Source organism: Lagopus muta, chromosome 2, assembly GCF_023343835.1.
Source record: "Lagopus muta isolate bLagMut1 chromosome 2, bLagMut1 primary, whole genome shotgun sequence".
Taxonomy (NCBI): Eukaryota; Metazoa; Chordata; class Aves; order Galliformes; family Phasianidae; genus Lagopus; species Lagopus muta.
The window spans coordinates 3,309,640-3,337,496 of record NC_064434.1 but is presented as its reverse complement, the minus strand read 5'-3'; the positions used below and the strand labels follow the sequence as shown (position 1 = coordinate 3,337,496).

At 45.1% G+C, this 27,857-nt stretch overlaps 1 protein-coding gene and 1 non-coding gene across 2 annotated transcripts in view; both read left to right on the top strand.

Moving 5' to 3' along the window:
- Nucleotides 1–27,857, top strand: part of PKHD1 (PKHD1 ciliary IPT domain containing fibrocystin/polyductin) — a 246,991-nt gene that overhangs the window by 40,975 nt on the left and 178,159 nt on the right. The window contains exons 31-34 of the mRNA XM_048935320.1: nt 133–1,743; nt 1,924–2,067; nt 8,005–8,218; nt 13,621–13,771. Coding sequence (XP_048791277.1) covers nt 133–1,743; nt 1,924–2,067; nt 8,005–8,218; nt 13,621–13,771 — 2,120 coding nt within the window. The remainder of the gene's footprint in view (nt 1–132; nt 1,744–1,923; nt 2,068–8,004; nt 8,219–13,620; nt 13,772–27,857) is intronic.
- TRNAW-CCA (transfer RNA tryptophan (anticodon CCA)) lies at nt 7,359–7,430 on the top strand. The gene has a single exon. It is a non-coding gene; the product is annotated as a tRNA-Trp (tRNA).

Sequence of the window (27,857 nt, the reverse complement as noted above, 5' to 3'; positions counted from 1 at the left end):
CTTCCTAAAAAAATCCAGATTGCTATTTGAGTGCTGTTCTTATCCTCAGCACACAGACAGTTCACAAACAGTCATTCATTCCCTTCTTGCACTTAATATTCTTATTTTTGTTTTTTGTTTTTTTCTCCTAAGGTGGAACACTGCTCACAATCTCAGGGCTGGGCTTTAGCCAAAATCGGTCCCTGGTTTCCGTTTCAGTAAATGAACAAACCTGTCTGGTTACCCGCTTGGCAGAAGAGACCATTTGGTGTCTGACCCCGCCAGCTGCTAATTTCTCTAATGAAGTTTCTCAAGATGTCCCTGTCAGAGTAAATATACTCATTAGCAATAGCTCATTTCAAAACGTTCCTGCTGCAAAAAGCATCACCTTTAATTACCAAAGAGCTTTGACACCTCTGGTTACCACAGTTGAACTGGAAATTTTGGAGAGTAGCCTGTTCTTGAGCATCCAGGGGGTAAACATCACTGGATCTGTGGCTAAGCTGGGAGACAGCGAGTGTGAGCTTGAGCTGCAACGTGGCAATGAGTCTGCAGTGTTTTATGAATGCTCTTTACCACTGAGCAACCTGGAACCTGGTATTTACCCTATCCAGGTTATCCAGAGACAGCTTGGATATTCTCACGTGACAGCAAGGCTGCAGACCATCACAGTAACTCCACGGATAACCTCCATATTCCCATCAGATGGGTCTGTTTGTGGTGGGATGTTAATTACTATATCAGGGATTGCTTTAAGATCCAGAACAGATCCGGGACAGGTCAGCCTGGATGGTAATTATTCCTGTGAGCTCCAGAGCTCTGACAACAATAGCATTAAGTGCATGGTCCTTTCAGGGACACACCTTTTGCCTTACCAGTGGTGGGCTGAGGTGTCTTGGGCTCTTAATGTCACAGTGACTGTCAATGGAATCAGCAGTGTCTGCCTTGGGGATTGTATGCTCCACCTTCACGAGCAGTCAACTCCCCTTGTAGATGCGGTGACCTGGGAGACCAGTGGGATGTACACCTATGTGACCATCCGAGGGCAGAGACTGGCATGGCCAGGTGACAGCCCTGTGGTGCACGTGAATGACCAGGCTGTCTGCAAGGTCACTTTCTGGAATGAGACCAGCATCAGGTGCCAGATGGACTGCATTGCCCCAGGGGAGCATAACATCTCTATATCCAACAGAAGAAGTGGGCAAGCTTGCTTCAGAAATACATCCAGTGTTCTCACCATCACGCCTCAAGTCCACCAGTTTTACCCCCAAAACTTCAGTACCAATGGTGGAGGCCTGCTCACTTTTGCAGGTGCAGCACTGAAAGGAAAGAGCAGGACATCTGTTCTCATTGGTCAGCAACCATGCCTCATCCTCAATGTCACCTGTATAGCCATCCAGTGCACGGTGCCCCCAGGCAATGGTGCTAGGGCACTGAGGCTGACAGTAGATGGCATCTCCTATGATATTGGAGAAGTTAGTTACAGTGAGGAGTCTACGCCAGCTTTCCTTTCATTTGTTGTGACTGGCCTCCTATTAACAATAAATATATCACAGGTCATGGAGATGGATGCCATCCATGTATTTGTTGGAGACTCTGCTTGTAGGGGTGTCACCATCACTCACTCGGAGCTGCAGTGCTCTCCTCCTCTGCTCCCTGCTGGTGAATACCCTGTGGTGGGTCTGCATGTCCCCAAAGGCTGGGCTTCCTCCAACCTGACCTTCATCTCTCAGCTGATGGTGACAGCTGTGCGTTGCAACTGGGGTGAGTCACAAATGGTTCTTCCTCCAAGAGATGCTGTGTGATGGATTATTGGTGGTGATGGATGTGATTATTTTTACTTTTTTTTGCATGACAGCAAAAGTTTTTAGTTGATAGAACTGTTCCTGTTGATTGGTAGCTACTGGGCTATGTCTTACATCTCATTTTCTGTTCTTCTCCAAGGTGGCTTGAATGGAGGAGTGGTTCACCTGCATGGAACTGGATTTTCCCCAGGGCAGACTTTGGTCACCATCTGTGGCAGCCCCTGTGAAATGTTGGGCAATGAAACGACAACGAGCCTTAGCTGCCTTGCACCACGCTTACAAGGTCAGCTAAGACACAAAATCTGGCTTTGTGTTAAAAATACCCCCTAAAACCATATTTTGACCCAAAAGGGAGTGTGGTTGCAGTGTACATTGTCCTGTGGGAAAAGAAAGTAGAATCAGCTCTGGAGAGAAGAGAGGAACCAACATAAGCTTCTGTTTTTTGAGTTTGTTCTAAAGTCTGTTGGTGTTAGGGGTGTTTTTGCATCTGTGGCCATGGGCTTTGGATCCATTTGTGGCCCGAGCTGCCACACATGCTTCATGGCTGTGTGTGAGGTGTGAAGTGACAGCAGTTCTTTATGGCCCAGAACCAAAAGGGTTGGAACTTGACGATCCTTGAGGTCCCTTCCAACCCAAGCCTCTCTATGATTCAAGCTACCTTAAATGTCTTTTCTGTGGCTTTTGGCTGTATGATGGGACAGCTTCAGTGGGATATGAGTTTGGTGGAACAAGGTGAATGTCTGGAAGTGTGAATGATACACTATGGCTAATTCATACCTTTGGAAAGCCGGAGTTGAGGATTTGAGAGCAACATGAGATCATCCCTCAGGTAGATCATCCTATTTAACAGGAGAGAGGCAGCACAGTAGGGAATGTTGCCAGTTCTGTCTCTCTCAAAGAGAAATAACTGCCTCAGTTTTGGAGAAAACTCTTCCAAACGGGCACATGCTTGAACAAGGCGTATTTCCTCGCTCTGGCAGCACGTTACTAAGCTCCTAATGCTGGCAAGAGGCAGTATTTAAGATTTTTAAATCCCATCATGATATATAAACTCTGATTTTTGAGTGGTGCTATCTGGAGGCTGGAGTTGGACTCAACGATCCTCATGGGTCCTTTCTAACTTGGGATATTCTATGATCCTGTGCTTCTATGTATTCAGTTCCCTAAACACTATGTATAGAGTGACTACCTTGGTGCTGCAGCATTGCAGTAGTGGTGGAACAGATCTTAGCAGCTCCATAGATTTGATGCTGGGAGGAAAATCTGGAGATCTACAGAAATCCTTGTGATTCTGTGGCTGTTCAAATGACCAGAGATCTCATCTGGGGACCTGGAAGAAAAGTGGCTTTGAAGGTTTCCATGAGGTTAGATTGCCAAGGTTCTCCTCAAAGGTGTGAAGACTCCATCCTTGGGAACAGTCAGAAGTTGACTTGATCAGCTGCTGAGAAACTAATGTGAACAACGTGAAATTCAGCGTTGCTGTGGGCAGGGGTTGGGGTGAGAGGTGTCCTAAAATCTCTTTTATAGAATCACTGAATTGTTAAGGTTGGAAAAGACCACTAAGATAATCTAGTCCAACTGTCAACGCATCACCACCATGTCACCCTCAGTTATTATGAAATCCAGAAGTTTCTCTTGTCTTTCAGAATTGTTTACTTTGCTGATCCCTGGGAAATACCATTATATATTAAAAAAGAAAGAAAAAAAAAGAAAAAGATGTTAAGGTGTGGAGAATCCCAAACCAAAGCTCAGGCAATCAACAGGGATCCGTGTATAGTTCATAAGCTGGAGTGCAAACAGCATGAAAAAAAAACAAAACTGAACAATATAAAAAAAACAGCATATAAAACAAGGCATTTTAGTCATTGCAGGAAGAACAGCAGAACCAAAATATAATCAAATTGATCCTAACTGTAAAAGCATTAATAACTGTGTTCAAAATTCACTGGGGGATGAGGCGGCAGAGGGGGGAGCCTGGGGAAATCCATCTTACAGGCAGCTCTGCAGTTCTTTTTCCCAACACGAGATGTCAGCAAGTGAATGCTGATTGCTGCCCACTTGCTGGCTGAGGTTTTTGGATGAGAAGATGCAAAGGGAGTGATACCTCCCCAAGCAAAAGGACACATGTTTAGGTCCGCTTAGAAGTCACCCCCCCTCTGTCACCTGCTGTGGTTTTTGCACTTTACTCATCTCAACAGCTGAGTTACCAAATTATTTTCTGTAATGTATGTCAATGCATTTACAGGATTTTTTCTCCCAGTTAAAAAAAGTCCTTTGTGGGTTTACTAGGCTATTTGCAGTCACTGAGAGATGTATGTAGGCTGTGTGCATGTGGCTGCACATTTATGTATAACATTAGTGTTGTTTAGTGTTGCTTTCTAGGCTACCTTCTCCCTAATATTTTGTGTCTTACATCCCCAACAGTTTAGGGTATTACGTGCAGTCTCATCACATTCTTTACCTGCTGCCATGTGCATGGAGGAGTTTGCCACTTGCAGCTCTCACATCCTTTCTTTTGTAGCTTCATCCATGTGAAAGAGGTGGCAAAGGGATTCCTATGGGATTCCATGAAGAGGAGCACAGGGAGTGGTCCTGGGCTTATAAGGCCCCGTCAGTGCAGGGGCTGCTGCAGCCAGGTGTGAAGCTCAGTTGCCATTTCCCAGCTGTTCACTTAGCCCAGGGGATGCTAAATGAGAGATCGAGCTGTGTTTCTCCTGTTGGAACACATCATGAAGTGGAAATGCCTTCCCTGCATAGCTTGGGGATGTCAGGGAAGCTCTCTTCCCTTCTTAGTGGTGGAGCGTGTTGTGTTCAACCTGTCCACAATGAGATATGTTCATGTGGGAGTCCTTAGCTGGTCCATCTGGCTTTCTTATATGGTCAAACCCTCTGCAGATGGGCAATGGGACTTTTTTTCCCCATTAAACAGATGTTTTTCTAAGGTGTGAGGAACCACTGGTCATCCATGAATCTGTCTCATGGGGTCTTCCCTTAAGAAAAGGGCTTGCAGAGAGTTTTTGGGTTGACCATTGGTACAACCTGGGCGCAGGAAGTACTTCAGTGTGCTTCATTCAGAGCACAAGAAGAAAGAATGCAAGCCCAGGCTTTTTTATGTAGGATCCTTGTGAGCAAATCTCTGACCTGCCATTAGTCATGTCACACTGGTAGAAGTGGATGCTTAGAGAAGATGGTTTAGATTAAAAACTAGGAATGAATGAAATGAGGCTGGTTTAAAAGGAAGAGAGATGTGGCTTATTGGAGCTCCTTGTTTGGAGCAGAAGAAATGAGGGGGAGTAGCTTTGGATGCAGCAATGAAGTGTACCAAGGCGATCCATTGAGTAGGACCACAGGGAATATAATGAGGGAAATGGGGAGATTTGCACATATAGGTGCAGAGGACCTGAAGAGGAAGTGCTGTAGCAATTGAAATGTGAGTAGAGACAAGGGTCTCTCACGTTTATTGAAGATATCAAACCAAAGAGTCCAAATGGTGCCTTCTGCCCTTCAAATCTGGAAATGAAATTAAGAAAGGGGGGTGGGGGGTGGGGGAAGCATATTGATTACATGGCAAGAGTGTTCTGACAGTGAGATCTATCAGGCAGTGGAATAGATGCTTGCCAAGTCACCTCTTGGGACTTCTGAAACCCGGCTGTGCAAAATGAATGTCTCGTAGGGAGCAATTCTTCATAGGGAGAGGCTGGACTTGATGACCTTAGAAGGTCTCTCTTTTTCCTCTCCCTTTCCTTTTGCCTTTATTTTCACTTTTTATTTCTTTCATTCGTAACCTGCTTTTTCTCTCTGCTGAGTGGAAGTTAACGTTGCGCTCTGCTGCCAGCTATGAGAGCGGTGCATAGATGTGTGGTTTGGCACTGGAACTCTTTGGGCAGTTGTTCAATCAATCTGCAGCTGCCCTTGGATCTCCTGTAGGGTTTAGCCTCATCACATGTCCAACAGTTGTTATTAAACAGCGACCCAGAACAAAGCCCTGGTGCTGAACAGCCCAGGATCCTGGCTTAAGCCAGAGCATCCTTCAAAGAGAGGGCTGGGGGCAGCCGGTCCTTAACCCATCCCTGACACACAGAGTTTTGGCTGCCATCATGTCTGACCTCAGAAAAGATGCTCTGATGGGATGAACGCATTAATCTTGGTGATGGGATTGTGTAACATGTGATCAGTGGGTTCTGTATTTACAGGGTAGATAAAGCATAAAGAAGCTTTATTCTGGGATTCAGACACTTACGAATTAAGCAGGGAGAGGCATCCTGGAATGAGTAGACTATGCACTTCCAGGATATGCTAAGTGTGTTACCATCTTGAATTGGTATTTATTTATTTCTCTTGTTGCAGGAGAGAATGGCAGCTTTCTGCTACCAAGGGTTATTTGCATTTAGTGGTCAGAGGAAGACTTCTTCCTAATTGGGAAGGGTAATGTGGAAATATCAGAACCTCGTAAATCCTCAAGGAAGGGATGAGAAATGGACACAAGTAGTGGTATCAACATCCAATGGACAGAAGCAGTAGTGTATGGAAATGAAGTCCCTTTCTAGGTTGTTCTAGGTGTGTTTAAGGAGTGTACGTCCTTTATTATTGCTGTTGTTGGTTAGACATCAAATCCAGTTGTATCATCTCCATGACCACATCTGGTTGTGTCACAGCCTTTCCTACCGCTAGTAAGGCAGAACGAGCCTTACCCTCTTACAGAATGAGAAGGAATTCCTTTAATGAATTTGTTTTACTGCAGATAAAAATACTGCAAAGGCGAGTTAATTGCAGCATTTAGTCCTTCTGATAGTTATTTGCCAAAACACAGGTGCAGGTAGGACTGTTTGAAATACACCTGGCAATGGCAGCCAGGCCTTCAAGAAAGCATGAGGCTTCTTTGGGAACTTATAGACTTAGACTTAGCAGTCTTATAGACTGCTCAGGTGTCTCTAGGCATAGTTTCTGGACAATAAAAGTAGCAATATAGGCATGATATCACCACTCCTTTAGGATTCTCTGCCTGTTAGCTCTGTCTCTTGTTCCTGAGATCTTTGAGGAAGGGGTCTTTTTTGGTTGCGAGAACTATCAGTGCAAATTTTGTGAAGATGCAGGCAATCTTTTTCTTATTATTCCAAATAATGGTTCATATTTTTGAAGGTTTTTTGTGGGTTTGGTTTTTTTTTTTTCCCTTCTAGATTTGGCAATAGGAAAACTTAATTTCTGGTCACATCTTTTTCCTTAAATCCATTTCAAAGCAAAGCAGCCGCTCCCATCACACCTCTTAGCATACCCATGGTGCTAAACTGGTCCCCCCATTCACCCAAGTGCCCCAGAAGCCCTCCAGGCTGTACAACAGTCACTAAATCTGCGTCTGGATTTCAGATCTTTCAATCCCAGAGATGTGGATCCTTGTCATACAAGGGGAGTTACGTTCAGGCACACCACATGAAACAGGGAGCTGCTGGGAAGCAGTTCACCCCCAGAAAGATGTACCAAACCGGAGGCTGGGATGCACGAGGGGAAGCAGTGACACGTGTAGCCAACATCTGCTTAACATCAGTGACCCGTGGGCTGCTCTGCGTGATTGTCCCTGACCTCGTGGCGCAATGGTAGCGCGTCTGACTCCAGATCAGAAGGCTGTGTGTTCAAATCACACCGGGGTCAGCACATCCTCCTCTCTGGGGTGCTGTGATGGGATGGCTGGCCCAAGGGCAGCTCTTTTGCTCTCCTTCTTGAGATCCCACAGCTTCACCGAAGGGCAGCAAATGTGCCCTGGCAGAGGGTTTTGCCTTGCTGGGCCTGTTTTGGGAAGTATCTGGACAGAGGGTGGTGAGGCACTGGCACAGGTTGCCCAAGGAGGCTGTGGATGCCCCATCCCTGCAGGCATTCAAGACCAGGCTGGATGTGTCTCTGGGCAGCCTGGGCTGCTGGTTGGCGACCTGCACACAGCAGGGGGTTGGAACTAGGGTGATCATTGTGTTCCTTTGCAACCCAGGCCACTCTAGGATTCTATGATCCCCTCATCCCATTCTTGGAAGGGAGGCAGTAGATGTCCCAGCCTGGTGCCACGCCTGGGCACTGCTTCGCCTGTCCCTGGTACCCCTCAACAAGGAGAAGTGTAGTTGGTTCCAGATGGGGGTTTTAACAAAAAGTCCCTAGCAGGATTGGGTCTGGGTGGGGTTTAAGCTTTTTTCCAACTTAAGCCATTCCGTGATTCATTCCCTTCCTGTCTTCGCAGCGTCCTTGGCCTTTCTCTGCAGCCTGACCCACTCCTCTGCCAACTGCCAAGAGGACAGATCCACCATTATCAAATGTGATGTCCAAGTCATGGTGGGCTCCTACCGCCAGCAAGGACCCGGGTCCTACCTGTACCTGTGTGGGGAGAGCCAAGCTCAGCAGCAGCAGGGGGACACCGGCCCTTCCCAGAGCCGCATTGCTGGACTCGTTGCCAGGTTAGTTCTACCCAGAAGGTATTCACCGCCCCTGCCAAACGATGGACTGCAGAAGGAGATAATTCCTAATTCTCGGGTTGACATCAGGATGTGTTTCCTAACTCTTAGGCTGCTGCCAGCAGAGCAATTTAGCCTTGAGACCGCTAGAGAGCTCTGCTGGGTCGTGAAATTCATTCCTTGCGTCTATCAAAGCATTTCTATTCGCCCCCCTCCCCTCCTCTCCCGTCTTTTTTAAAGGGTTTGAGAAACATCAGAAAATCCATCTCGTAAACAGCCTGCTTTGTTCCTTCTTAGATTTTAATATTTATCTTCTGATCCAAAGCAACATCTGGTGGATGCCAATGGGGAAAAAGATTAGGCATTATGAAAAGCAGAAGCCTTTGTATTTTTTTTCCCCTCCCCTTCCTCTCTCCAAGCAGTTTCATGAGTAAAAAGTTGCAGAGAAAATTCAGCAGGCTGTGCAACATTTGCTCAGCAAGGGGTGGTTGGGTTTTGCAAATCCAAGACCAAGTTGCCTGGAAGTGTGAATTGTTACCTTTGCCTTTGATAGAGCTGTAGAGACCTATAGCTGCAGAGCGTGTACTTCAGGAGTGAAAGGCTCGGAGTAAGGAATAAATAGATGAATTGCACTCTGCAAAAGACACTTAAGCCCTTAAATAGGGAATTAGAATATCGTTGCAGTGCTGTGTATGCTTTATTTCAATGGGGAGTGATCGTTGGTGCAGTCCAGCTACTTCAGTGGCGTTGCAGAGTTTTGATCCTCATCCTTATCTGGTTCTTATGCCACCAGTAGTGTTACGAGTCATCAAGGGATTTCTGGATGCCCTGTGTTGAGGTGAGAAGAATTGGTAAATGCTAAACAAGGACAGCAATAATACAGTTGTAGCATCTGCCTGTCGGTCTGTCGTTTTTACCCCATCAGCTTTTGAGCTCTGATAAACTCGAGCTGGGTTTCATAAGGATTGGATGTGTTAAGAATTATGGAATTCTTGCCAGTTTAGAGAAAATCTCAGCTGGGCAGGAAGAAATCAGTTTCCTTTTGAGGGAGGGGAAAGTAGAATTCTACCCTAATCTGCACATTGTCAGCAAGCTGCAGGCCAGGCAGTGGATATGTACAGCTGGACAGCTGGTGTGTCCAAAGCCTTTGTAGTGCCTTGGTAGTGTCTGATAGCATCCTGGGAGATGGGGAGGATGGGTGTATTAGGGGACACAAGAACAGAGAAACTTAAGGGATAGGAGGGAGCAACTTGAAATTAAGCTGATTGATTTAGCTTCAAAACAAGAAATTTCAGAGGCCTTGCCTTGCCTTGCTGAGCTTTGCTTTCCTTTTGCTATGAGCAGGGTAACTCCAAGGCAGGTAATCATAGAATGGTTTGAGTTGGAAGGGCCCTTTCAAGGCCATCTTTCCCACTCCCTGCACTGAGCAGGGACCCCCACAGCTCCATCAGTGCTCACAGCCCATCCAGCCTGACCTTGGCTGTCTGCAGGGATGGGGCACCACTGCCTCTCAGGGCAACCTGTGCAGGTGCTTAATTACTCTCATCATAACAACCTTCTTCCTTGTATCCAGTTTAAATCTCCCCTCTTTTAGTTTGAAGCTATTTCTCCTTGTCCCATCACAACTGCTATGAGGGCACAGTGCTGGCTCATGTCCACCACCAGTACTCCCTGGCCCTTGCTGTCTGGGCTGTGCTCATTCCTTACATCCCCCAGCTTGTACTGACAGCAGGTGTTGCCGTGATCCAGTTTCAAACCTTGCACTTGGATTTGCTGAACCTCATGAGGTTCACCTGTGCCCATTTCTCAGCCTGTCTAGGTTGCTCTGGATGGCATCCTGTCCCTTGGGTGTGTCAACAGCACCTCACAGCTTGGTGTCACCCACAGACTGCTGAGGGTGCACTCGACCCCATGCTGATGTCAGTGATGATGTTAGAGAGCACCAGTCCCAGTACTGACTCCTCACTCATCACTGATTTTCATTCAGAGGTTGAGCCATTGGCCACCACTCTTTGGATACAATCTCACAGCCAGATCTTCATCCATCAAACAGTCTACCCATCAAATCCATATCTTTCCAATTTGGAGAGAAGGATGTTGTGGGGTACCATGTCAGAGGCCTTGCTGGAGTTGAGATAGATAATATCAGTGGCTCTTCCCTTGTCCACTGATGCAGTTATGCCATCGTAGAAGGGCACCAGGTAACTCAGACTTGAGAGTGATGAGGCAGCCCATGATTACTGCTTTCACTTACTGCTTTCAGAATTATGCTCAGCTCTTTACTGATTACAAATCTGTATTGGGGGAATTATTATGATGGTTCTTCTTTTTGCTCATTTTCCTGGTTTGGATTTCTCCAGTTCTGCTGCTTCATCCTGGTGTCAGTGGAGTGAAGGGGGTGGGAGGTCTGAACCTGAGTTTGTCATGTGATGGAAAGTCACACAGTTCATTTTATGACTGCTTCATTATTTTTCTTAACAATGTTTTTGCCCTTTTTAATTGTCTGTGTCCCAGAAAGAATTTAACATCTCTTCAGGTTCTAGATCAAATCAATCACCCTTTTACCTACTGTTTTTGCTTTTTTCAAACTTAAACCTTTTTAAATTGTCACTAAATTTCCCTCCTACTGTGTTCACACTCATACTTTGTGTAGAATTTCAAGTATGGGCTCAAAAGGAATTTTCCAGCACATCGATGTGTTTTTCTGGTGAGTCCATTTCTAAAGTGGGTTTTGCTGACAGTGGAAGAGGACAGAGAAGGAGGGCTGATGAGGATGAGTTTCTTGATCTGAAAATCTGGGGAAAAATAGAGGAAGGGAGTTGAAGTGAACCAAATGATCTATCTCAGAGCTCTTGAAATTGTGTTTCCAAACTTAATTTCAGTAAACATTCAATTTTCAAATATTAAGTGCACTTTGTGGCAAAGGGTTTGAAAGTGACTGAAGGAATCGTTTTGGGGAATTCCTGAAATAATGCATCCTGGTTGCTCTAACTAATACTTGTAAGTGAAAATAATAATAAAAGAACAAATGAATGAGTTCTGCAGAAAGGTTCAGCAGTTCAGACATTCATCCGGGATGGGAACTAAGGCATAGAAAGCATGGCTGACTTAACTACACATTCAGTCTTTCCTGTTCTTTCTTAATAGTTTTAGGTGTTTTGAGCAAAGCTTCTTCTACTGTAGTCTGTACTTTATGCCCACCTAGTGGCAAATGCATATTCCTTAGGAAAAGAAAAGGGCAACTGTCTGTTAACATCGCTGCTGGGTGAATGGCTCCCTTGATTCTCTGTCACAAATTGCACCTTCTTGTAAAGCTATGCCGTTCCTTAACATCGTCCTGCATCACAGATACGGGTGCACTTCTTCAAGGACAGCAAGGAGTTGGCTCTTTACCTACAAGGAGGCTGTGGATGCCCCATCCCTGCAGGCATTCAAGGCCAGGCTGGATGTGGCTCTGGGCAGCCTGGGCTGCTGGTTGGTGACCCTGCACACAGCAGGGGGTTGGAACTGGATGAGCACTGTGGGCCTTTTCAACCCACGCCATTCTATGACTCTGTGATTCTATGATTACCACTTGGAGTTCCTCTCCATTGACTTCAATTAGCGTCAAGTTGCCAACTGAGCTGTGTGAGCCGAAAACATGCCCCTTCTCCCTTTAAAATAGTTGGTTATTTAAAGATGCAGCTTTTTCTTGTAGCATGAAAAAGAAGTACTCTGCAGTCTTGAAAGATAGCCCAGTCCATTGAATTATCACGCAGGACAAGAGCAGTTCTCAAAGTGTTGCTATCAAAAGCGAGTGTAGTTCCCTACGGCTGGCTTTTGATTATTGATACAGCAGAGGGAAAGGTTCATTTAAATATAGAAATAAAAATTCACTGTTAAAAAGGTTCAGCTACTTGCAGGAAGCTTTTCTTTTCTTTCTTTCTGTTGCTGCTGCGACTCTGGCTGCTTCCTTTAGCGCATTAACCTCCTCCTGCCCTAAAAAAAAGGGGCAACAGAACAAAGGCCCCTACCTGCAGTTAGAGCAGCTCCTTGTTTGCTCAGTGAGCCATCATACCCAGCCCAGCTTTAAAAATTCAGGTTCACCAAATGATCCTGATCGCTGTGCTCTCAAGGAAGCTCTGGCTGTTGGGTTGACTTAGATAGCAGTGTGGCTCATGACTTCGGTGTGTCAGCAAATCCTGTTAGTTGGATCTTTCAGGATGCTGGAAACTCCTGAAAATCCTGACTCTACCCACCTGATCCTCTATTTTGTTGAGTAAAAGTCTTTACATGGGGTGGTGAGGCACTGGAACAGGTGAGCTGTGGATGTCCCATCCCTGCAGCACCCAGGGGCAGGCTGGATGGGGCTGTGGGCAGCTTGGGTTGTGGGAGGTTCCCTTTCCATGAACCATGGGTTGGCTTTAAGATCTCTTCCAACCCAAACCATTCTATGATTCTAAATCGGCATTTGAAGCTTCTGCTCTCCTTCCTACGAGTTGCCAGGTGTGTATTTGTGTATTTGACGGGTGACAAGAAGGCACGATGGCAAAGGAAGGAGGGAGGAGTGGCATTGAAGTGTTCCAAAGTCTGCAGAAGTAAATGGGGAAGCCTTCCCCTCGCTTGGAGGGATCTTAGATCCTATAGCTCCTCATAACAAAACGCTACCGAAGTCAGCAGCTGTCAGCAGCAAGACCCAGAAAAAATATCTCTTCCCCACCACTTTCTCTATTACTTTCCCCTCCTGTGCAAGGGGAAGCTTTGGAGCAAATGTCTGTTGGTGTAACTGGCACATATATCGAATCTGCTTAGTCTGGGCTGTTAAGTAAGTTTAATTAATTTACTAAGTTAATGTTCCAATGCTAGCAACAAAGCATCATTGCAATCAGCTGGGTAGCAGGAATTGGAACCCCTAAATGAGCTCATTTTTTCACAGTTGGAATTAGGGACCAGTTAGCCAGTTGTGTGGCTTTTCCAATTTCTCCACTTGCCCTAAGGGAGTCGCAAGTTATTCATTCCCTATTGCTAAGTGTGAGTAGGACGGGGAGGGGGGACGTGAGCAAACCCTGCTCCACGTAGGAGTCCATCTTTGATCCCAGCACTGCTGATTCCCTTGCTGTTGTCTGCACTTATCTTCCTTGGTCCTAGAATGGCATTTGCTGCTGTTTGTGATAGTTTGGAGAAGCAGAAAGGCATCACTGAGAGATATTTATGCATGTATTTTATCGTAAGCGCGTGCAGATAAAGGGGGGAAAAACAAATAAACAATAAAAGAATGGAAACAAAATTACAGAAATTTGCAAAGTTTGACAAATGGTGGCCAGGAGTTGCCACAAGCTAATGGCTTGCAATGATTAATAAGAGTAAAAATAATTGCATTTCATTAAGATTGATGACACCCCATTTAACCTCCCTTCTCGTTTCAGCCCTAAAGTGGAAAGAGATGAAGTTCTCATCTATAATAGCTCCTGTAACATTACCATGGAAACTGAGGCAGAGATGGAGTGTGAGGGAGCTAATCAGCCAATTACCGCCAAGATTACTGAGATATGGAAAAACTGGGGCCAGAACACTCAGGTATAATCAAATCTCTTTTACAGACTGATTCAAACAGCTTAAAATTAAATTTGTAATATTGTGTACATTTAAAGGAGGCAAAAAAAAAAAAAAGAAGAAACAATTTAGGCTGAGCAGCAGCAATATATAATATTAAAAGCTTTCCAACTTTGAATAGCAGTTGTAATGCTGTGCAGCTGTATTCATGGTTAACTATGGATAATCGTGCTTTATGAGACATAAATGAGCTTTACCTTATTTTCTGGGCAGTGTGTACTGTTTTTTTTTTAAAAAAAACAAACTCTTCCTTTTGATGCATCAATGCAAATTCTGTTCTAAAAGTGTTGTTTTCTGTTATTTGATCAGAAATCTTGTCCACGAGACACGGAGTTTCAGCTTTCCTATAGGGACTTAGTGTTCAGCATTTGTGCAGCTCTGCTTCTGTGTGGGTTTTGCTTCTCTTTCATATCCAGAATTGAGACAGGATGGTCTCTCTTGCAGCAAAACAGCCACAGTGTGTTTATCACAAAAACTCATGACTCTGAGCTAACATCATTGTATGGCTCAATCTCTACAAATATGATTACAAACCCAAACCTTTCACAGCTCTTGGGATGTTGCGGTGCTTTTGGAGGTGCTGAGCTGGAGTTATGGGTTGTGCCTCTTGTGAAAAGGAATTCAGAGCAGCTGGGTATTCTGTGACTGCCCAATGTCCCTCTGTCATCATCCTAAATGAGCAGCTCCTGAGATGTTGGTGGAGTTCTACCGGTACAAGGGAGGAGAGTTTCACTCCTGGCTTATGAGAACAAATGCTATTTTTTCTGTGGTAAATCAAATTATTATGCAGCCTTCCTAGTACAGGTGAGACCTGGGAAGCTGAAATTCATTTGCTCAGGATTTATGTTAAAGCTCTCGTGGTAATTTTTATCTCTATCCATAATGAGAATTCTGTATCTACCACCCTGCCCCAGAGCAGCAGCAGTGTTCTGTCCAAGTGATTTTGGTGTGTTTCCAGCATCAGATTCTGAAGCTTTTAATAAGCTGAGAATCTCTGAATATTTGCCCTGTAAATCTATTTTACATGTATATTGCTCTTGTAGTCAAGCATCCTAAAATATCATTGCTGGATAGTGATAGGACAAGGGGGAATGGTTTTAAACTGAGACAGGGGAGGTTTAGGTTGGATATGAGGAGGAAGTTTTTCCCCCAGAGGGTGGTGAGGCACTGGCACAGGTTGCCCAAGGAGGCTGTGGATGCCCCATCCCTGCAGGCATTCAAGGCCAGGCTGGATGTGGCTCTGGGCAGCCTGGGCTGCTGGTTGGTGACCTGCACACAGCAGGGGGTTGGAACTGGATGAGCACTGTGGGTCTTTGCAACCCAGGCCATTCTGTGATTCCTTTATTCTGCTTTACAAAAAGAAGGAAAAAAAAATAATTTTTAAGTCTCCCCTTGGCCCAGGAAGGACCATCATAGGCAGCCTTTTCCCTCCTAGCATTGCCAGCCTTTACAGTGCCCTGACCTTCCCATGTTCTGCAGGCTGACTCCTCTCCCATGTGCTTGTTGGCTAGCTCTGCTACTCACAACACACACAGCGATGGGGAAGGCCAAGCAAAAAAAATTTCTAGTCAGGAAATGCAAGAGGTCAGCACAAGGATGCTTAGGCCAGTGTCAGGTCAGACAACAACTTTCCTTTAGGTGTGCAAAAGATGTCTCTACTGCTGCAGAGCCTAGGCCACAGCATAGCGGAGCCACAGCATAGAGGAGCTGTCACCCACTGCTTTGGGTAGTCCCTTAGTCTCAGCAATGAGATGGTGACAGTCTGTCTTTTTGGCTCAGGTGGCAGCCAGAATAGGAAGAAGTGGTGAGGTTTGTCCCTGCTGGGGTGAATCAAGGTGCTGAGCATCCTGAACAAATGGAGGGAGAACAGGATGAAACCAGCAGTGCTTTCCGACCTGGGATTTGCTGCTGCTTAATGAACCCAGCAGGCATTTGGAATCATTTTATCCCTCTTCCCAAAACTGGCCTGGGTGAGCAGAGGTGGATGGGTGGGGAGTTCAGATAAATGGTTTCAATTTTGGTCCTTTTCTTGCTGACAGCATCCCGTTAAGATTTACGACCTGGTGCAGCATATGCATGCTTCACTGTAGAGATTTAAATCATGTCATATGAACTGGCCTTACCTTTCCAGTGGAAATAATGGTCCCCAGGTTCTGCACCAAGCAGTGAAATGCATTAATAGCACCACGTGCAGTAGGATAATGGTGCTATTAGCAGGCAGCACAACTCTGTGCACGAGTAACAGGAATGCATCTCTTTGTAATAACATCTGGCACTTCTATCGCACTCCCATGAAAGGATCTCAAAGCACTCCAAAAGCACAGATACTGTGCTCTCCATTTTATTTTTTCTTGCTTATTCCTTTGCCAGCTGCATGATGCCCAGGCAGGTGCGCCTTAAAACAGCTGAGTTATTGGGCAGGATGGGAGCAGAGGTGGCAAGATGGTGGTGGAGCACTGTTTGCTCCAGGGTGGCAGAAGAGAAAAGAGGCAGGACAGAAAAGCTTGATAGTCTTGTGTTATCAAGAGCATGGAGTGGGCATTGGTAAGAGAAGAGAAAAAACTTGTTGCAGGGCAGAAAATGGGATAAAACCTCCGAATATTTGTTATTAAAGGCTGGAGTCTAAGGGATACGAGCTCTGGGGAAAGGGCGTTCTTTTCTTCAATACCTGTAAGACATGTAGTAGGACCTGTCTGTAGTTATCAATAGTATGATCAGTTGGGATTTGGAAGATAGGGTAGAAATAAGAGAAACACAAGCTGCAAAGAGATGATGCTTTTAGCAGCCCTGTTAGTGGCAGCTCACAGACAGGACCTGGTGTGATTGAAGAGGAATCCATGCATTAGGATCCTACTTCAGGGCAAGTGGCAGAGACGGGTCCATCAGCTTGATCTTCTTTGGCCAGCCACAACCTTGCACTGGAAATGATCCATTTTTCCTTTCCTTCATTCTGCAGAGCAGTATCCAAGCAGTGACTGAATCAACCCATGAATTCACCCCAGATCTGTGTGTCAGAATTACTAAAAATTGCATGAAATAGCTAACATAACCCATCCAGGAGTTAGACCATAGCCATGCCAGATGGATTTTGAATAAAAGCATGTTGTGAATGCCTCTGTGCCTCCACGTGTGTTATAAGCATTTCCATGGTGCTGCCTCACCGTCTGTTTGAATTCCAAGTTCTTGTGGACACAAACAGAAAAATTCTGTACAATTCAGCAAACATAACAAGCTCTTTCTCAGAAGGTAATTGAAGTGGTTGTTCATCAGACTTCTTATTGTCTCGGATATGAAGAAGCTCCGAATACTAGAGAATCATCATAGAATCATTCAGGTTGGAAAAGACCTCCAGGATCCCTTCCAACCCTGGCCATTCTGTGTGATTCTGTGTGATCCCCAAGTCCAACCCCAGCCCACCTCACCATGCCCACCGCCCTCATCCCTCAGTGCCGCATCCCCACGGTTCTGAAACACCTCCAGGGATGGTGACCCCACCACCTCCCTGGCAGCCTTGCCACTGCATCACCACTCTTTCTTATGAGGAGAACGTTTTCTTTATAAATAGATATGAAGATGTATTTAATTGAAAAGAACTTAAGTCTAGGAAGCTTAACTTTCAGATGATCTGCATGAGATAATGAAGCCTAATTCTGCAGAGAAAGAGCTCTTCTACCTCTTGTTGCATACCTGTGCTTGAAAATTGGGCTGTACTGTCATCCAAAGTTAGAAGGCTGTATCTACCCTGTTCACCTTGTTCCTGCTGCTTTGAAACAGTCCCAGATTTGCTGTTTTGGTTAAACCTCTTGGAAGAATTATGGGTAAGATCCTCAGTTGAGGAAAAGAGCTGTATTTCTGGAGATACAGGGCAATACCCATCCTTCCAACTCTGTTCTGTTTGCCCTGGGTGCAGAATGAGCCGGGCTCGTGTTTGAATTTAGAGGACCCCACAGATTGCAGCAGTTTTCAAGCTGCTGGCTGGAGACCTGTTGCTTGGCAGGCTTCATTGGGCTGAAGTTCACCAGCTTGGCATATTCCTTGGATTTCTTCCATGCCCAAATATCTCCTCCAAAATAACGTTAATGGATTTCTTTAGAGACTGACTCAGGCCCTTTTCCTCCATTTATATTGGAAATACTTGCCACCGTAGAACTTAAGTAGGTCACAGAAAGTAAGCAGCAGGCCTCTGCCCCACCGCTGCATTCAGCATCATTAGTGTTTGTAACTTGCTCCATTATTATCTCAGGAAGAGTTGCAGAATTATTTTTATATCTGTATATAATGCAATTTAGACTACTGAAAAGTGGGGGGGGGGGGGGGAAGAAAAGAAAAAAAATTCCAACACTGGCTGTATATCCCACAGGACTTAATTAGTTCACAGCTTCGTGATACACTGGATAATGGGAGGATATGAATTAAATAATGCAAGGGAGAAGTTCTAATGCTCACTCAGTACCTGTCCACTGCCACCTTGGCTGCATAATGAGATGTCAACCACCGTGACGCTGATGAGACATGCAAAACACTGATACAGTGTGTAAAGGATGCTCATGGGAAGGTTTGGCAGGCTTAGATGTCTCCAAATCCATTATGCTTAGTGAGCCTTCAGAATATTATTCCGGATCAGTGGACCAGACCTAATCATCGTGTAAGCATGCTGTTTGAGCAGAGTTACCCTGTGCTGATTCCTCCTTCCTCTTCTGGCCCAGGTGGGTGATATAATGTTCATTGGAGGGCAGATGCCATGTGCATTAAGTCAGTCATAGGCAAGCTAAACGGGTATGCCAGTGAATCCTCTGCAACCCAGCCCTCAAGGAGTCTCCATTTAGAAATGGAGGGCTGATGGAAAAATAACTTGCTAAGTGCAGATGCCTTCTTGGACTTTGGTTCTGCCTGGGTCTGCTGCACTGCCCTTTGTTTTTTAACACAGCATTAAGGAGAGGTTTTGAGGTGTAAGAATAGCATTTACTTCTTTGCTCAGTGATTGAAACTGGGATAACTGCTCTGCTTGCTTCTCAGAGAGAAAAAAACAGAACCAACAAAAAAGCAAAGGCTTCATCTGAGAAATGCATGGTCACTTAAGGCACTCTTGCTTTTCAGATTCCACTTAGCACAGTTAGGTCTAGCTTTCCAAATCTCTTGTATTCCTATTTATCTTAGAACCACACTTTTTCTTAGAATCATAGAACAGCTTGGGTTGAAAAGGACCTCAAGGATCATCTAGTTTCAACACCCCTAACATGGGCAGGGTTGTCAACCACCAGACCAGGCTGCCCAGATCCTTCTTTTTTGTTCTTATTTTCCTCATTTACCATCTCTCTGGGCATCATTATTTGCAAGTGAGGAAGGAGAAGAGACAATTTTGCATGTTGGAGTTATCTGGTACTTTATGTAGGTGGCGATTCCAAGACAGCATCTTGGGAAGTATATAAGGTTCTGTGTAAGCACAGAGCATACCAGACATAAAGGGCTGCTGCTTTATTTTTCTCAGCAATGCTATGCCAGATCCCCTGACCACGCTGTGTGTAGGTGAGGGTTGCAGGCGATGGACCAGCAGGGTTCTTGTGCTCTGTGTAGTAGATACATGATGTTCTTTCACTATCACTTTAGTGCCGTCCTTGTCCTGCATTGTTGTCTGATGGGTGCACTTTGAGGATGAGAAGATTGCAGTTGGTTGCCTCTGCTTGTAGATGTATGATTGAAATATGTAGAATCTCAGAATCACAGAAAATCCGAGTTAGAAGGGACACAGAAGGATTATCAAGTCGGACTCCTGGCTCCATACAGCACCTCCCAATATACATATATATGCACACAAAATAGATCCAGTAGCTTCAGTAGGAAACATTACCTAAGGCTGAAGATGTGATGTTGCCTTTCAAGCTTCTTCATCCTTTAACTCCAGAAATTGGTACAGCCCTAACACATCTCATTCTTATGCTCTCTTCTGTGTCCTTTGCTTATCCATCTTCATCTGTCCTGTTTTCTTGGAGTGCTGAATGTTGTCAGAAAGGAGAAAGATCCTCTTTTTGCTTTTTTTCCAGCGTTTCCCTTTGAGGAAAACCACTGCACCAAATTGAGAGTGGTTAAACAGGGTATGAGTGAAATATGCCTCTTACAAGGATGGATGCATTCTGGTCTGGGGAATGGATGGGAAGTCAAGAGTTGGATCAGATGAAGATTCTCTAAAATGTGATGTATATATTCTTTTGTAAATCTTCACTTTTAGCAACCCAGCAAGCTCACCCTTATGTTCTCTGTTTCTTAACCTCCTGCCTTGGACATGGATGTTTTCAGAGGTGGGGGTAGGAACACACCAAACCAAGTTGGATTTGCAGAAAGGGAGTGGAGGAGTCTGTAACAAATAAACACAAACAAAAGCAGAAAGCCAGTCTTGAGGTGCAGATGCTATCAGAGCAGTGAGAGGGACCATCTGCAAGGTTGTTAAGATGTAGAGAACCAAGATGGCCTCCACAGTAACCACAGGCAATGTGAAGAGATAAATGGTTGACCCGAGCCTGTGTCAGGCTAGGATTGATGCCACTATCAGCCCTAGTGCCTTTGCAATGATTTTTTTAAAAATCTCTGATAGAGTGTGTTATCTAGTTACTGGCATGAGGGCAATGGCCTGGAGGCAGCGAGGAGGAGGAGGAGGAGGGGGGAGGACGAAGGAAAGGAGGAGTGAAAGAGAAAGGGGGGAAAGAAAAGGTCATTGTAGGAGGACAGTCTCAGTTGGACGAAATAAGAAAATGAGGGCCTTGCCCTGAAAGGGGAGGTAAATAAATAATAAAAAAATCTGCTGCTAGGTGTGCGGGAAAAGGATAAATGAAATTGCTTCCCCTTCTTTTGTTTTTTTTTGTTTTCTTCTTTTTCTTTCTTTTTCTTTTTTCTTTTTTTTCCCCTTTTTTCTTTTTCTCCTTTTAATAGGATCAGCCTTGGGCTGCAATGGGAAATTTAGGAGATCTGCTTCTGGTGGTTTTTTTTTTTTTCTTCTTTCTCTTTTGCTTTAACTTTTTGCTTCCTGATTTGAGGTTTAACTCTTTCCTTTCCTGTTCTCAGCTAAAAAACCAAAACAAAACAAAAAAACCAATGGCTGAATTATATGTTTTTTTCTTCTATCCCCCACACCTTTATTTTACTGTTATTCCATTTCCCTCATCCCACCATCTTTCTAGTGTTACAGATTATTGTTGAAGTTGGAGCACTCCTCACCCTGTTGCACAGGACCCCTGTTGGCTATTGCTTGTCTCCCCAAGGATGCCACCTCCCCATAACCCACAGCACACTGACACCTTTACACTCCTATTTATACAGACCCACATGAAATCAGAATCGAATTGAAGAACCATTTTTCTTCTTTCCCTCTATTTATTCCATCCCCAAAAGGAAAACAGATTGAGAGTAGAAAGTGTCATTTTAGATGCACAACTCTACAGGGCAGTGAAAGGAAGCCTTCCCAAAGGATTACAAGCAAATTTTCTCTGTTTTCTTGCAGACTCTTACATTAAGCCTTGTTGCCACTTTCCTGTTTAATTATGAAAGACTTTAATTGGCTCTTTTGGCATTTTTGGTAGATTTGGAGGGGGACAGTGGTAGGTGGTGGAGGCACAGCTCTGGTTCTCCATCTGTAGAACTTGCTCTTGACTTGGGGGAAAGGTGCTGAGGGTGTTTAGTGGCTGGTCCCATGCTAGCATGCAGGCTTTGGGCTATGGATGGATTCGGAGGGAGGCTTTTCCATCTCACCCTTGTGAATTTGAATGGAAAAGGTTGTGCTCCTCTGGGGTAAGCCTAGCCTAGGCTTGTTCTTCTCTTGTGTGGGAGTTTGGTTTAATGTATGAGTGGGTCTTGCTTTCCTTAGACGTGATGTGGGTTGAAGATGTCTCCTAACAGCTCTTGCACTGCTGGCATAGTCCTCTGCGTCACTGTCTGAATTTGTGTCCTGTTTCTGATCCTTAGCATCCAGTTGGATCCAGAGCATCCAACATCTACTGGATGTTGCATCTTGGACTCTTGTGTGAAGCTTGGTCCTACAGCATACTCTGCTACACTTGATTTTTCTGGGGTCTAGTTTGGGATCCAGCAAAAGGCTCAGCACTGTCTGCTCCATTTTGAAAGCTCTGAGATTTTAGTAGGGTGGCTGTGGCTAGCATGGGGGCATTGGAAAGGTTGTGGCCATGTTTGGAACAGGGATGGAGATGTCTTTGTGCTGTTTAAAAATGAAGATTTGAGACTGAATTTGACCAGCTTCTGGTCTGAAGCACTGAGATGCCAAATCTAGGTAGAGTTGGACAGTAATCAACACTAATTGTATTTTATTTGGTGCTCCGTTGTAGGCAACGAAAGGTGCTGCACAGTTGGCCTTGGTTGACATGTGCACGCCCAGTCCTGAACACATTTTAAACCTCCCTCTTGGTTCCCCTGTTCTCTCATCCAAATTGATTGGATATAATCTTGTTGATTCTGAGCCTATACATGACTGTTGGCATGCATGAGGTGCTGTGGTGGTTCCATCTTCTGTAAGTCATTCCTGTTTATTTGCAGCTTATTTCCAGATGTGCGCAGAACAAAAACACGTGAGAGTTATCTGGGAATAAAATCGTTTGGACAAGCACTAGAAGGATATAGGGCAGTAATTCAGATGTTGATTATTCTGAGCCTATGGTTTCTGGAGGACCAGGGGCTCTTTCATATTTTGTCTTGACAATATTTTCTGCTAGACTGTAGTCTAGACATGTAATGCCTGTGTCCTTTATGACATTAAATGTGAGGGGGATGCTGGGATACTAACATTGCTCCTATAGGAACGTAGCTCTGAAGACCTGAGCTTGGTGCCTTGTTGTGGTTTGACCCATAAGATCAGACTTGCAGGGAAGGTGGGGAAAAATCTTGGGAGTTGAATTTGGTGGGCGACACAGCTGGGTTTTGCTTCATTTAGAAAATAAAAGGGCTATGTCCTGAGGATAACAAGGACCTGAGAACTTCATCTTGAATCGTAATTTCTTTTGTGTCCAGACTTGGGCATAAGCAGTAAGGATGATTAGTACTTGTATTTGTATTTTACAGTTGTTTTTTTTTCTTTTCCCTGTTCTGTTACTGCTGGTGCTACAACAAAGCTTTTCCCAGACTAAAGAACGAGAAAGAAGTGTATACCTGGAGGATGACTGAATTTCAGTTCAGAAACATTCGTTAACAAAAAAATAAATTAAAAATGCTGTAGCAAGAGGGAAAACCAGCATGCTCGAGCACTTTGCCACAATTAACCTGACAGCCTTCATTCTGTCTTTAAAAACAGGCTTAATTTTATGTGACTGCTAGTAAAACCAGGCTGTTTTCATGGTGAGTCGTCAGCAGCTGGGTGATGGACTGAGTTAACAACCCCTTGGAGGTGCTGGGTGTTTTCCTTTGATTGGCAGCTCCATAGGGGGAAACCCCTAGTTCCCAATCTGTCCCTGGGGATAGCTGCAAAGCAAAGGACTTCATTAAGGGATGGTAAGGCTGCCTCATAAAAACGAGCAAACGATTACCATCAGATTGGGAAGGAGCAGAGGATACTAGGTGCTCTGGGGATCCTGTGAAGAAAAGCAGAAGTCCCAGGGTAGGGAAGCATCAGGTGGAGTGGCTGCAATGGCATTAACAAAATGTTCCCAGTTGAATTCATGGGTGATGCAGGGCTCGGAGCTGTTAGCTCATATTCAGTTAAATTTCAAGTGTCAGAGCTCATTAGAGGTGATTTTAGCCACAGACAGTTTGTGAGTTGCTCAGTAAATTCGACTTCCTTGAATAAACTTGAGGCAAGAGGATGCCACTTGACTTATTGATTGATTTTTTCCTGCTTTCACACAACTTCTTTGGGTTTGGTATTCTGATTGAAGGTCAAGCTCAGTTTTTAAATCACTTAGGGACTGTGGTTCTCTTTTACACACACTCTTTCACTCTAATTCGCATTTATTAGCATTTTTCCTCCTTCCTTACCTTGTATCTGGTGTGTGGAAAATGCAGATTTTGCTTTTGGTGTTGAGGACAGCAGGCTCGTATGGGCATGGATGTCATGAATGGCTATGGATGTTCAGGCTAACCTATGCAGAACTGGCTAAAGATGTGCAAAACAACTGGCAGGAAGCAATTGCAGAGTTATAGAATATCCTGTGTTGGAAGGGACCACTGAGGATCATGAAGGCCAGCTCCTGGCTGGACTTCACTACCCAAAGTCAGACCATGTGCCTGAGAGTGGTGTGTCAGTGCTCCCTAAGAAATTCTTTATTAACTGTAGAGATGGCTCACTCAGTGTGAATGTCTATCCCTGTTTTCCTGATCCTGGTACTTAGCTCCTCGATGTCTTGAATACCTCTCCCAGTGAACTGATGCCAAAATTCAAAGCTGACAAAGGCTCAGACAATGAGGCAAAAATTGGGATTTCCCATGCAGGAAGGACTGCACTCAGTGGTCATCAGCACGGCCTAGTGTTGAGGTTGGATACTGGGCAAAAAGAGTAAGATGAAAGAGAAAGAGAGGTGCAGACTGCTCAGGGAGATGGTGGGGTCACTGTCCCTGGAGGTGCTAAAGAGCCATAAGGATGTGGCACTGAGGGAGGTGGTCAGTGGACATGTTGGGGGTGGGCTGGGGTTGGACTTGGTGATCTCAGAGGTCTTTTCCAACCTCAGTGATTCTCTAGTTTTCAGCTCTGGGTGTTGCAGACATCGTGGGGTGACAATTTTGTTGGCAGTTCTGAGAAATTTCTCCAGGTGGTGATAGCTGGCAGCTGGCTTTTGGGGTTTGCACAAGATGCTTTGCTTTCACTTCATGTAGATACGTACTCTTTCAGGTACCTTAGAACAGTGCCCATCTCTGCCTGAAATCAAATCTGCCCTTGGGAAAATGCTGCCTTAAACACTTGAATGCATTGGGGTATGGATGTGCCACCACAGTTCCTTGGGAAAGAGCCCCTAAATTTGATATCCTGCCAGATGATGTAGAGGCAGACAAATGTTGTGTGTGGGTGGGCAGACAGTAAAAGCCATGACACATTGCAGGGGATCTGTTCCCAACAATGATAAGCTGTTCCAGCCCCAAAAGACACAAGGATGGCTTCATAGCTCAGACAGCAGCAGTTTGTGCTTTGAACTCAAAAGGCTCTCAGTGCAGAGTGCGATGTATTAGTTGAGGAGCACTCTTGCACGCCACTCTCTCATCTTGTTATCCGATTAAAATGAATTTTGGGCTGAAATCTGTTGAAATGACAAGAGTGGCTTCTGTCCCGCAGTATGTGATGCTGCTCTTTGGCTGAGGCGTGGTTGTTCATGGCACAGCAATACAGTGCAAAGTGCTCTCAGTGAATGTCAGCTGGCTCAGGCTGCTGGAATGGTGCTGTCTGCACCCCTGCTGAAGTTGTCCGTCGTGTGCTGCTGTCAGCTCAAACTGTTGAGGAAAAAAACAGAAGCATTATTACATGGAGAATCCATTCTAATTTTAACTCTATTAGATTAATGTATTGAAAAGTGCGTTTCTGCTCTAGATATTTCCTTGTTTGGAAGTTGTCTTGCATCAGGAATGTTAAGCTCCTTGCAGATTAAGATCTTGGGCTTCATCTGGATTCACTGCAATTAAATGGACACCTTTGTCTGCAAGGAAACAGGTGGGATGTACCTAGTATTTTAAATGCCACTGAACACCCAGCATCCCATTAGGAAGTGGAAAATTCAGCTTGAAGTGGCAGTCCAAAGGTAACCTTTACTGAGGAGTGACATCTCCATAGCCATCATAACCCAGAGTTCCCCTATTGCTTATGTGACCTTTTCTGTGAGAGTCCCATCTTCACCTTTTTACCTTTCTGGCAGATAAGTGTTTTTGATGATGACAATAAAGATACGGAAAGCACTTTTATTCTTGGTTGCCCCATCTGGGCTGTGCGTTTGATCCGAACGGCCAGCGTCCCAGTCAGATTGCACTATCAGATGGAGCTGGCTCTATTTCCTGCATTATTCTTCCTGGCTGTACCACATTATGCAATTATGTTTGCATTTAAACCTGAGCACTTACCTGTAATGATGCTGTAGTTCAGTTCATGATACATTACAGCACTAGATAATGCATACAGATAGGCTAAGAAAGCATGTTGTTGATGTGCTAAAACTAAACAGGACATTGCATTTGAAAGCGGACTCTGAAAGCTCGCAGATTAGGATGAGACACTTAAAAAGCTTGCATTACTGAAATAACAGCCATGCAGGGCAAAATCCTCTCCCTGCTGGGCAGGTACAGGATTGAAGGGACATTGCAAGGCTTCAGACTACATCTCGAAAGATAGAATCATAGAGTGGCTTGGGTTGGAAGAGACCTTAAAGATCATCTAGTTCCAACCAAGGATATAGAATCACAGCATCACCAAAGTTGGAAAGACCTACAAGATCATCCAGTGCAACCATCCAAACATATGTTACACCTGCTCTTATCTTGTGTGCTCTTGCAGCTTGAAAAGCAAATGCTATCCTGGGCTCCATCATAAGAGGGGAGGCCAGCAGGGACAGGGAGGTGATTGTCCCCCTCTACTCTGCTCTTGTGAGGCCCCATCTGCTGTGCTGTGTCCAGATCCCCCAGTACAAGAAAGACAGGGAGCTGTTGGAGAGGGTCCAGAGGAGAGCCACAAAGATGATCAGGGGATTGGAGCACCTCCCCAGTGAAGACAGGCTGAGGGAGCTGGGCTTGTTCAGCCTGGAGAAAAGAAGGCTGCGGGGTGACCTCATGGCAGCCTTCAGCACCTAAAGGGGGCCTACAGACAGGAGAGGAATCAACTCTTTGAAAGGGTTGATAACAGCAGGACAAGGGGAAATGGTTTGAAGTTGAGTGAGGGAAGATTTAGGTTTGATGTCAGGGGGAAATTCTTTACAGAGAGAGTGGTGAGGTGCTGGAACAGCTGCCCAGAGAGGCTGTGATGCCCCGTCCATCCCTGGAGGTGTTCAAGGCCAGGTTGGATGGGGCCCTGGGCAGCCTGGGCTGCTGTGAAATGTGGAGGTTGGTGGCCCTGCCTGTGGTGGGGGGTTGGAGCTTCATGATCCTTGAGGTCCCTTCCAACCCAACCATTCTGTGATTATCCAGTTAAGCTTGGAGGACCCTGTGGTGTATTATGGGGTACTACACTGGGACAAGGATGCCAGACTGCTGGACTGTATCAGATCCTAGCCTTTGTTGGATGGAGCACAGCCTCAAGCTGTTTCCTTGTGCTCATCCAGGTCCTCCCTCTCAAATGTGGAATCTGCTTGAAAAAATACATTTTAGGTGAAAATGGTCAGGCAAAATATTTTGGTGAAGCTCCGGCAGTGATTCAACAGATTCCCAAACCTACTACAGTCAGCCATGAATTTTCATTGCAGGATAATGAAGCAACCTAATCCTGCTTCAAAATATACTGGCAGATACATCAGTTTCCCTTGAAATAAGGAGAGATCGTAACCTATAGTTTTCCTAACAGGTTGCCTATCTGTCATATTTTGGGAGTCTGTGGATGGAAGGGGCTAGATTTGGGTGAGGTGCCAGGTATCATCCTGTTCACTGGAGAGAAGGATGTGTGAGTGTGTGTGATTAAAATAAAGGCAGCCTGTACTAATTGGTAGCCTTTGTGCAGCGTGTTCCCTCCTGCTCTGTGCTGAAGTAAGCTGATGAAAGATACAGTCAGATTGGGTTTTTTGTTGTTTTGTTTTTTGGAAAGGAAATAGGAACTTTGCTTTTCATTCCATCCGAGTCAACGTTTTCCATTGGTTGAGCATCCTTGCATCCTTGCTAGGTATATGGAAAAATCTAACGGTGTGCTTCTGTTCTGCCTCTCCAGTTTGGTGTCTGCCCAAAACTTTCTCTGCTTCCCTCCAGACTTTCCCACCCAGGCTTAGGCATTCCCCACTTTTTCTCATGAATCTCAGTGCTTTTCTGAGTCATTGGGCAGCAGCTGCTGCTCCTGCACCGACCCTTTGGTCCCTTGCAGTGCAGCTTGGGCATCTTAGCCAGCAACCGTGGTCAGATTTTACTACCACAGAGAAAAACTGTCATACACTCCAAGTCATTT